This window comes from Panthera onca, chromosome A3 (assembly GCF_046562875.1).
Source record: "Panthera onca isolate mPanOnc1 chromosome A3, mPanOnc1 haplotype 2, whole genome shotgun sequence".
In the NCBI taxonomy this organism is placed as follows: Eukaryota; Metazoa; Chordata; class Mammalia; order Carnivora; family Felidae; genus Panthera; species Panthera onca.
Window position 1 is genome coordinate 98,976,386 of NC_138341.1, and position 12,077 is coordinate 98,988,462.

The 12,077-nt window shown below is 34.0% G+C and overlaps 1 protein-coding gene across 1 annotated transcript in view; it reads right to left on the reverse strand.

Annotated features, from left to right (window-relative positions):
• Positions 1 to 12,077, reverse strand: part of MACROD2 (mono-ADP ribosylhydrolase 2) — a 2,034,677-nt gene that overhangs the window by 67,864 nt on the left and 1,954,736 nt on the right. The window contains exon 14 of the mRNA XM_060611757.3: positions 7,297 to 7,374. Coding sequence (XP_060467740.1) covers positions 7,297 to 7,374 — 78 coding nt within the window. The remainder of the gene's footprint in view (positions 1 to 7,296; positions 7,375 to 12,077) is intronic.

The following is a 12,077-nucleotide window of genomic DNA, read 5'->3' on the forward strand; positions in this document are numbered from 1 at the left end:
AGCAGTAATTAGGGACTGTAACTTACTTTCTATTGCATCCTTTAGCAACAAAGTAAGTGCCTTAGGCTGCTAAGCACTCTGTATACTATATTTATTGCAAAAAACCCTGGAATAAGAACTCAAAGTTTTAGGCAAATCACAACATCTTTGGGCTTCACTTTCATTATTTATTTTTAAGGCTGCAAAACTAGATAATTTCCTAGATTCCCTCTATCTTTGGCATTCAATGAGGATCTATCTCCTGGTGAAGTTTCTAGTCACTATTGATGTGTGTTTATTAGATAGATGATATTGAGAGAGAGCATTCACTGAGTGAGGCTCATTCTCTATCACTGTTGATATGGGGAACCGACCATCACACCTACTGCCAAATTCACTGCTGGGACCATTACCTCATCATTTGCAATTTGGCTTTGTTCATACAATGAAGGAAAAGAGTAAAGCCTTCGGAGAATAAAAGCAGCCACTCTGCATTCCCGTGTGTCCCAGTTCCAGTGCCCCACTTGACAAATCTTCCAAGGAATTCAATCAGGGATAGGAAGACCGCATTCAACAGAGCCTGGGTATCTACTGATACAGGGGAGAGTGCCTAAGGGCTGTTGATGAATACTAGGGATTTTCTTTTTGCCTAGTAAGTCCTGGTACTTCACTTAGAGGATAAGAGGCCATTGCAAATTTCTTTCGGAGTATTTCTTTCCCCCTGCCTTTTCACTTGTACCCACTCTTGATCTGTTTCACCCATGTGCTTTACATATTTTGGAAATCTTTTCCTGAATGGAAATACATATATTTTCTTCTTTTTAATTTTTCTGAAATAAAGCCAGTAAAATAACATGGGGAAAGAAACGAGGTGCACAGCTTTGAAATCCAGGAATAATCATATTTGCTCATTCATTCCTGAGCCAAGCCAGGACTGGGCATATTATGGGAAAAGGAGGTATGTGTGAGATCCTAGTCCTGCACCCCGGCCTGCTGTGTGTTAATGATGACTCCAGGGGTCTCCAGCCCTTCTGCCTTTCTCTGCAGTGCACTCAGACATTCCACATTCCATCTTGCTTTCTTGACCCCATGGGGGCAAGCTTTATGTTTGCCTCTCCACATTCAGTCTAGTTGAATTCCACCCACTGTCCTCTGCCCTAATCCCTCCTGGCAGAGGAAACAAAGGAATATAAAGGATCCCACAGTTCATATATATATTTTTATACAGTGAACTCAATCATCCATGCTAATGGGAGGGGACTATTAGAACAGATAATCCAAAAATCCATTCACTTTTCTTTAGAAATAGATCACATGATTATTTCTTGGAGCCCTGGTAATTAAGTTTGGCTCAAGCTAATGCTTTAAATAATTTGCATAAAAATTGGACTGGGGCCATCAGTCTGGAACTAAACATTTCTAGAGGATAAACCTAAATTCGCTCTGTAAATGGGCTGTAAATGGGCTGTTTCTGAACAATAGTAACAAAAGTATAGTTTTATTGTTTGCAGATTATTATAGGCTCAGATCTTCATAAGAACAAAGACTTTGCTTCTTAGATGCTTGTCTTAAAGATAATGGAAATTGTGTCCTTTTGTTAAACTGGAAACTTGATTGCTGCAAATATTCAAAATTTTATGTTTACCATGTCTAAAAATACCCCAGTTTCAGAACAAAAGTTAAACCTAGATTAGTGTGAACTTGATTATCTTCTAGAACCTTTTGTCTTCTCTTGGGGCCAAAAAAACCCTTACTTTCTTAATGTAAATTATTTCTAAAATTATTTTTTCTTGCAGTTACAAAAGAATTGTAATTTCCTCATGGAAACAGTGAAAAGTACATATAAGTGTTGAGCATGATGAATAATTTTATAACTATAATTTATAGCTTTATGACTGTCATTGTTAATATTGTAAACTGTGATCTTTCTTGTGTGTGTATACATATGTATATAGATATACACCTGTGCGTGCATACGTGTGTGCAATGAACTTTTTTTTTTTTAATTTTTAATGTTTATTTATTTTTGAGAGAGACAGAGACAGAATGCGAATGGGTTAGGGGCAGAGAGAGAGGGAGACACAGAATCCAAAGCAGGCTCCAGTCTCCAGGGTCCGAGCTGTCAGCACAGAGCCTGAGGCGGGGCTTGAACTCACCAGCCGTGAGATCATGACCTGAGCCAAAGTTGGATGCTCAACCGACTGAGCCACTCAGCCTGCCCTGAACATTTTTGTAAATACATGTCTCCCTACTCTTGGTGGATGTTACTTTAAGACAAATTCCTAAAGCATAGCTCTTGGATAAAAGTATGAACATTTTACTTTTTATTAGGTTTCGTCAAAATTGCTGATAAGGAGGTTACACATTTCAGTCTCCCACCAATGGTGTGTGAGCATGTTTGGATACCCTATTCCTACCAATTCTGTGTATTATCAATCCTACTGAAACTTACCTGACACTCAAAAGGAGAAGACATTGAAATCATGTTTTATTTGCATTTCTTTAAGTAAGAGATAGTAATTTCTTCATATTTATGACTATATTTCTTGTTTTGTAAATTATAATTGAGTCCATTGCCTGTTTTCCTCCTAATTTTTTTTCTTACTGAATTATGAGGTCTTTTTTCTTTAGTAAGAAAATCAATTCTTTGTTATTTTGGGTGAGCATACTTTTCCTGGAAGTTTTTCTTTAGAATTTGATTATAATCTTTATCATCTCAAAATGTGTATATTTACATTTGGTCATTTCTTTTATGACATATATTGACATATGCAGACACATATTGCAGGTACATATATGCATATAATCATGTATATGTTTTTATTTACAGTTCAAAAAGCAGTTCTTATTTCAAAATTAAAAAAAAACTTGCCCTTTATTTCTTTTAGTCTAGTATTTTTAATTTTATTTTTACCTTTTATCTTGGGTCCTCTTGTAATTTAGGTTGGTGTAAGGGTTAAGCTGGGATTCAGGTGATCTTTCCAAATGGTCAACTAGTTGTCTTAATGCCATTTATGGAGTTATCTGTCTTTGAAATGTCAGCCTGAATATGTACTAAAAACCTAGATCTACTTTGGTCTCTTTCTAAACTCTTTATTCTGTTTCATTGATCAACTTGTCTATTCCTAAAGTAGAACTACACTGCTAATCACATTTTTCAAAGATTCCATATTATTTTTAGTCTATTTATTCTGTCATTGACTGAAAATATTATCAGTGCATTCTCCCATTGAATTTCCAAATGGATTTTATTCATATTATATCATCTGGCACATAAAAACCCATCATTATTATATTAAATCAGGGACTTAAATTTTTACTGATATAAAATTTCGCTTTCTCGCTCAATACTTTTTGCTAGAACTCTAACTGGATAGATTCTAAAGTAGTTTCCCATGTTTTCTTTTGATGTTCACTTCCCAAATACACCTTTTCTGACTTTATATTTTTTACACCCTTACTATTTTTTAAAATTAATTCAACCTGATTGGCTTTTACACTTAATAAAGCAAACTAATTATATTTCTTGTCATAATTAGTTGCCTGTGTTTCTGTTATCTTATTTGATATATTGCGCTTTTCTTACACTCCTACTTATTTTTTTATTATTTGCATTATTGAATACACTTTTATGTTTGGTATGATCTTTCTGAGAAATTTAAAGAGTAAGATTTCTTCCTTTAATTCTATTGTGATTTAATTCTATTTGTGATTATCATCAAATTTTTCAAACTTATAGTGTCATAATCTATAGCAGAGCAAGATTTTTAGTTTTTGACTGAAGTCAGCATATTGTACAACCTTCCCCGCTTCCCACCATAATCTTTGCTGTATAAACTCTGACATTGATACTTCCTTTCTTTTCTCTCCCTCTTTCTTATTTTCTCCCTTTCTTCATTCCTCTTCTAACTATTGTATAAAAATGCAACAAACATAGAGAAGTTCACAAACAATATAGACAGCTCAATCAAAAAACCAAAAGCAACTAGAAAAACTATATATCCTTATGATAACTGTCCAGCCAGAAGCCCTGCTCATGGGCCAATCAGAACCTCTTCCGTAATCACCAAATTTAATCAGCACTCTAACTCAGAGTAATCACTACCTAGGTTTTCTTTATCATTTTCCCACTCAAACATGACTTTTCTAAATAGTATTGTTATCTTTTCCTGCTTTTTGAGCTTGATATAAATGAAATCGTACCCTGTGTAGGCTTCTGTACGTTTTTAATTTAACATTATCCATGCTTTAGCCTGTAATTTCAGTTTGTAGTTTCCAATAAGACTTTTGCTTCATCTTTATATTTATTCCTATGTAACTGGTCTTTTTCTTCTGATTGTTTTTGAATTTTTGTTTATCACTGGTGTTGAGCAAGGTGATTACAATGTACTCAGTTATAATTTTCTTTACCTTTCTTGTGCTTTGGGGTTGTAGAACTTCTTGGCTATGTGGGTGCATAGTTTTCATCAAAGTTTTGAAAATTTCAACTATTTTTACTTCAAGTATTTTTTTCCTCCTCCTCTCCCATGCTTGCCTTCAGAGATTTCAATTTATGTATATTGGAATTGGTATTACCTTTCACGTTCTTCTGTAGCTCACTGATGATCTTGTCAGTTTTCAGTCATTTATTCTCTGTGTTTCAATTTGGATAGTTTCTATTGCTACATCTTCAAATCCACTAATCTTTTCTTCTGCAGTGGCTAATTTGCCATTATTCCCATCAAGTGTAATTTTCATCTCTAGAAATTCAATTTGGGTCATTTTATATCTTTAATATCTCTAACATAAACAATACTTCTTTTAGCTTTCAGAAGATGTGGAATACAATTATAATACCTTTTAACATGGCTTTTCATATTCATTATGCTATCTGTGCCATTTCTGAATTGATTTATATTAACTGACTTCTCTTCTCTTATAGGTCATACCTTCCTGCTTATTCTCAAAATTGGTATCACAGGGGCACCTGGGTGGCTCAGTCGATTAAGCTTCTGACTTCAGCTCAGGTCACAATCTTGCGGTTCGTGGGTTCGAGACCTACATCAAACTCTGTGCTGACAGCTCAGAGACTGGAGCCTACTTTGGATTCTGTGTCTCCCTCTCTCTCTGTCCCTCTCCTGCTCACGTTGTCTCTATCTCTCAAGAATAAATGAACATTAAAAAAATATTTTTTAAAAAGAATTGGTATCACTGATATTTATTTAGACTTATCCAATAATTAGTATTTACTGTGCTTGTAATTCTTTTCATTTGGTCCTTCTAGTACATTTGTGATAGACTTTATCATTCTATCCTCTGTATTTGTTCCCTTTCTTCAGCATTTGCCATCTCTACTGTTTTTACTTTGGATATATTCTTCTGACCTAAATTATAGTTCATAAATTCTCTTTTAGTTGTGTCTAATATGTGGTTAAACCATGAATCTATTCATTACATTCTTCATTTCAGTAATGGCATCTTTCACTTTTAGACTTTCCTTTATTTTTCTTTTATGTTGTTTTGTTTTGTTTTGAATTTCCAGTTCTCAGCTAAGTTTTTCAGTTTTGTCTTTATCCCCTGTAATAGCAGTCAGCAAAATTATTTTATACTTTATTCTTTATATACTTTATTTATATAATCTGTACTTTATTTCTATACTTTATTTTATAATAACTCTACTATTTTCAGCCCCAAAGGGCCTATTTCTCTTGACTGTTTTTTATGTTACCTTGTTTCTTTGGGGGGGGGGTGGCTATTTTTTTTTTTTTTTTTGTATGTGTGTGCTGAACATTATGTTTAACAAATAGTTTTTGTAAATGGCTTGACATCTGTAATACTCTTCCTTTTCCATCTAATAAATGTTTTACATTTGTTTTTCTCAGGTGCCTATAGGGACTAGCATTCTGGGTTGGTCTTAGTTTAATTTGCGGATGATTCAAAGCTGGGCACCAGTCTTTCAGAAAGCTGGTCTACTGTGGGTTCATTATTTCTGTTAGGGTACATATCTTTGGAGTTTCAACACAAAAACTAAGGGTTTACCGTGTTCCCTTGCCACTGTCAATAATGGGACTCCAGATACCTTTTGTAGAATCAGCAAATGACCTAAAATAAAAACAGCTTCAAATTCTGCGCTCACATCTCTGGATATGTATTTTTTACCAGAACCTGGTCTGACAATTATTCACTATCTTGTTAGCTCTCTGTTGCCTTTAAACAGAGTTCATAATTTTTGTTTATTTGTTTGTTTGTTTTGTTGGTGTAGGTTGTCTAGTTATCTTCAGTGACAATAATTGTCTATTTAGACTTTCATTCCTGAGAACACAAGTCTTTCCTTTTTCTTTCTCATTTTGAAACAATACACCATAATTTTCAAAGATAAAAGCAAAAATTTAAAACATTCTGATACCAAGTTTGAAGCAACTATTTCAACATTTTCATACATTTAATGAGTCTCTTATCATATAGTCATTTCCAAGTGAGTCTTTCTCAGTCTTTTTCCTTCCTTTCTATATTTCTTGTTTTTGCACAGGATTTTTGTTAGTTTACTCAGAAAGGATACTTGAGGGGTGTATTTTCTTAATCTATGTATTCCTGAGAAAATATTACTCTTGACTTCATGCATGAATAATGACTTCACTAAATATAGAAACTGTGTCCTTCAGAGCAATGGAAATGTAACTCCATTTCATCTAGTATTTAGAATTGTAGAAGAAAGCTAATGCTAATCTGATTTTGGTACTTTGTAACCTGATTTTGATTTTCCTTTTTTTTTTTATCACTTATCTTCAGAAATTCCATGAGGCTTTGTAGATTTCTGTTCTTATTTGAGTTTTCAGTATCTTGGCCTATAAATATGTGTACCCTTGTGTTTTGGGTGGAGGAGCTGGTTTGCATTAGGAAAACCTTTTTTCTCTTATTTTTCTAAAGATTGTTTCATTTCTGTTTGTTCTAGTCTCTCTTCTTGGTATTCTGAGGATATGTAGATTCAGTCTCCTAGATATATTCTCTATATGTCTCACATTTTATTCTCATTGTTATCGTACCTTCATTTCTGTAGTTGTACACCCAATGCCTATAGAGTATAGGCAGGTAACTAAAATAAATAAATCCAGATGGGTACAAAAATAAGTGATGAGGATTGTGGAGAGCAAATTTCCCTTCCAAACTTGGCAGGTACCAATTACTTGATATTCATAGCTAATAAAATAGTATCAGATTCCATTCTGTCTCCAGAAAAACTAAAATTCTTGTTTTTTTTTGTTGTTGTTGTTTGTTTGTTTGTTTTTTAATGTAGTAGTTCTCAGTAGAAAAAAAATGAAAAAGGAGTTCACAACTTACCATTGGGATGATCTTGGTCACACACAGAATGATCTGTTACTTCATTGTCTTTTGTAATACTATCGTCCTTTGCAGAATCTGACATGACAAACAAACAAAACCTCTAGTCAGCATTTTTTAAAGTTTATTATTTGTTTTGAGAGACAGCCCATCTGGGGGAGGGACAGAGAGAGAGGAGAGAGAAAGAATCCCAAGCAGGCTCCGCACTGCCAGTGCAGAGCCCGATGCAAGGCTCGGACCCACAAAGCCACAAGATCATGACCTGAGCCGAAACCAAGAGTCAGATGCTTAACCGACTGAGCCACCCCTAGTTAGCATTTTTAATTAGGAAGTAGGGCAGCTTCCAGCACTGACATGATAGCTCTATTTTTGGGGAATGTAATTTATTATTTTTAAAAAATATCATTAAAATACCTAAATATTTTCATCGATAAATAAGCTGTTCCTAAAGTACTGTGTAAGATGTTTGTACGAAGTTTACAAAGGTAAAGATGGTAGAAATTTGATTGGGTCATATTTTTGCAACAAAGAAGAAAATATAAGCAGGCTTTATGTATTAGTGAAAGTCTTTGGAGAATTGTGCAAAAGGATATGAAAGGAAGGCAAAGTAGAGGAGATTAAAGGAACATCAGTTTTAATGTTCTTAATGCTTCCATTACTGCAATTGTTCATGTATGGGAGCCTTGAGTCCCTGAAAAAGCCAGATGCAGACCTTTGAAATCCAGTTGTAATTAAGTTCATCTTCCTGAGGAACCCTACCAGTAGAACAATAGCAAAGGGGAATGCAAACCTTCTGTTCTGGGCAATTTCATCCTCTCCCTCGAATAGCACATTTAAATGTGAAATCAGCATAAGTTCTTCTTTTGTTATATGATACACTTACAGGAAATAACATGGCCAACTAGATTTCAGTGACTATGGACTCTTACAAGACTACACAGGATTCGTTGTTGGATATTTGAGGCATCCTTGTAGGCTCTTTAGAAAGCCATTGGAAACAGCATGTGGGTGGGTTAGTGGCAAGACAGAAATGGGTCTTTCATTCATTCCAAAAATATTTATTAAGGGCCAACTCTACACCAGGCACTTCTTGAAGCTGGGGCGTCAATTGTAACTGACTCTGCACTCCTAGAGGTTATAATCTAGGGTGTATTTTCATGCAGCTAAAAGGGTGGTAATCTAAAGATATCTAAAAGCCATGAGCTAATCTTCCATGAATATGGCCATGGAGAAAACTGGGGATGGCCGACTGACACTTCTATTACAAATGGGTTCTCTACTAAGTTCACATTGCTCCACTGAGTTGCAACTCTGAACAGAGAGGAATTCAGATGGAGTCTCAAATAAATCATTTTTCCTTTGTTTCCTTATTCCTTTTCCCTCTCTCCCTCCCCACACTTGGAGATAGTTTTAAACAATATGGTTTAGAATATTATGAGAAAGTTTGTTTCTTGAACCTGCCACAAGCAACATTTGATGAACAAGTGAGAAACCTGAGTAGTTAACATATGATTCAAATTTAATAACCAGTGAAGCAAGTATACACCCAAAGTGTATGATTTTAATTAACTGCAAATAATTCCCCCAAGGCAAATGTTTAATTATCTGCACAGCTTCTTTATTTCTTTTTGAGACTGACAGTAAGTTTCAAAGTCCAAATTTGGAAGCAAAACTGAACATAGACACATTTTCCAAACAGTTTTCTCACTCAAGTCAAAATTTTTTAAACCAGTTCCCATTAAAACATGCCTTTTTAATTTTGGCTCTAACATGTGGATTAAAAACAAATCCTTGAATACTTTCTTCCACATTAACACTGAAAGTGAACAATGATTTTAAAAAGGTGCTATATGAATCAGGCTAAATTTTAATTTTGAAAATTTTATTTGTTTATAGAAAATGGCATCATTTGATATGTAGTCTTGGGCAATACTCATTTCCCTCAACATTAATGTTTTAAGATGATCCAAGATTTTGCATGTGTTTAAAATATATTTATTTACAATCCACAATAATTCATTATACTTTATAATTTACATAAACATTATGTTTCATGCACCAAATATTATATAAGAAATGTCTTTTAAAAAGTGACTTACATTGAGTTTATTGGTTTAATTATTCACATATGATGGGTGATAGTATTTGAAAAATTAATCTCTAGACTATCACTAAAATCTATGTCTCTAGCAAATTAATTGAACTTTCAGTTTCAATTTCCTTGGAGAGTTGTTTTCACGTTGCTAAGGTAGGTGTCTTCTGATATTATGTCCTCTAATCTATATGTAACGTATTTCATTGAATCGAAGACGGCATCGATTGTTATTTTCACCATTATATAGGATTAGAAAAAAAAAATGCTACCAAATGGACTATAAATAACACACTATTAATTTAAGAATGTGTTCTAGTTTTCGAAATAAAATATATAAAACACTATGTATATTGTAGAACTATATTCTGTGTGTACACAAGTACATGTCTTTATGTGATAGCAAGGATTTCCTAACAACACGACCGATCGCTGAACCCACAAGTTAATATTGCTTTGTATGTGAAATGGTTGCACCTCCACATACAACAATAAAGCTAGATGAAAGCGGTAAGACCATGACCGCATCCACACATGACCACGTGGTTATGAAAGACTGTTTCCATTGCTGTTTCTCTTTCCAAAGGGCTATTTGAATTCCTAGTCACATGAACCTTGGCAAGACTGGATGTTGAATGTTTTAAATCATAGATCCTATTATATTATACTTAGTTGGGGGTTTGAAATGACAGTGGAGCTTTTGTGTCTAGGGGGTGATGAAAGTTGCACTGTATATGTATAAAATATTATTCATAACGAGAAAGTAAGAAAATATATCTAGTATAGATGGTCACTAAAAGAGTGTATTATTTCTATGTGAAAAATGTAGTGGTATATACTAAATTCTTGCAGTACCTTGGATTCATCTTATTTTATTCTAAAAATTATCATGTGGTAATGTTCAAAAAATGTAAAGGGGTTATCACCTAATTCTCAGATTCAGTCAATGCTATTTTAATAGCAGAGAACTGGAATTAAATTTATATGTAGATTCTGACTTTCAAAATCTTTAAGGTCAATGTTCTATTAGAAAATTTTTTCAAATGCAAATATTAAGTTGAATATTCAAGCCAAAGTTCTGAAGATAGATTATCTTCTAAGGTTAACAAGAATAAAAAGATATACTTTCATAAATTAAAACAAAATCTCCTCATTTAAGAAGTTGAAAAGGTTTAAAAGAATATTTAAAATAGATTAAAATTAAAAAAAAACCATAAAACAAATTCTAAACAGTAGGCCATCTTTAATGCAGTCAATTACACATATCTATATGGAATAGTACATGTATAGATTGAAGATGTGATGGTAAATGATCAAACTATTGAATTTTCAATACACATATCTAAACCATAAATCAAAATAGGTACTATCACTTTCAACAATGTCCCCTTAACAACAAAAGTTCTTAGCCTTAGTTACGAACTTAGTTCTTAACCCTTGAATATACTCTAGGGGTCCACAAACCTTTTTGAATTGATATGTAAAATGTATACATATATTGTTACTCATTTCTCTAGAAGGAGACTGCTTCCATCATATTCTCATATGTCAGCAAGGTTAAAAATAACTATAGAAATTTACACCTTAATGCTAGTGACACTGCTATTTTACAAAAGATTTTTAAGATTATAATTGAGAATTATCCACAGAACTTGATGCCCACTTCATGAATTTATAAGTGATGTCTCTTTTTGAATTCTTAAGGTAGATTTGACTTGAGGAAATAGCCAAAAACATACACAGATGTGTTTAATAAATGAAGTGGGCAATCCAGCTGGTAAACAACATTTTGCATCAAAATTAGAAATGACTATAAAGTACAAAATGGAATGGTGATTAACAGTCTTTGAAAACATTTTCAAGTCAGGAGATGTGCAAAAATTCATCTAGTAAAAAAGGTAATCCCTGCCTATACTATTTAGAATTGCAGCAAGAGGTCATGTTGGTGCAGAAGTTCCAAGGAGTCTGAACAAAATACATGCTATTTACAAACACCTATGTCTGATCTATTTGCTTTGTAGCATGTACACATTCATACATGAGTCTCCTACCTTGATGCAAAAGTTGCCCAGAAACACAGTTACCTGGATTTCCTCTGATTCTTGTCAACTGTTTCGATTACAAGAAGCAAAACATTTATCCTGGCCTGCTCATTTGAATCGCTGGTTTATTATGTGAAGCAATTAGAATGAAGTAGTTTTTCCTCCATCTGAACGGTGTGTTTATCCACAATAAACTAGAGTCTTCACAGCCGATTATGGTCTCACTGAAGCTTTGCAGTGACTATTCCTCTATATAGGAAAAATATATCCTGCAATACATTTCCAGAGTATTCCGATGGCAATGACCTAAACTGTAGTTGGTCTCAGTGCAGCTGGATATACAAGGCTGCTCTATATTTACCTGAAAAGTAACTGGGTCCCTAGGACAGGCCATTGCCCTGAGCACTGGGAGGCCAGACTGAGCTAGGATCGGTCATTTGTCTTCATTATGCAATCATTAACCCCCATTAAAAGGGGCCAATCATTCCCAGAGTTATGGAATCTGGGTACTAACAGTCTCTGAGGCACAGCTGAGAAAACTACCATCATGTACCACTAACTTTGCTTCTATTAGAAACCACATGCCAAATTCCAAACAGTAACTTGTGTAAACCAGCTGATACCTACACTGGAGGTGGTATTTTTCT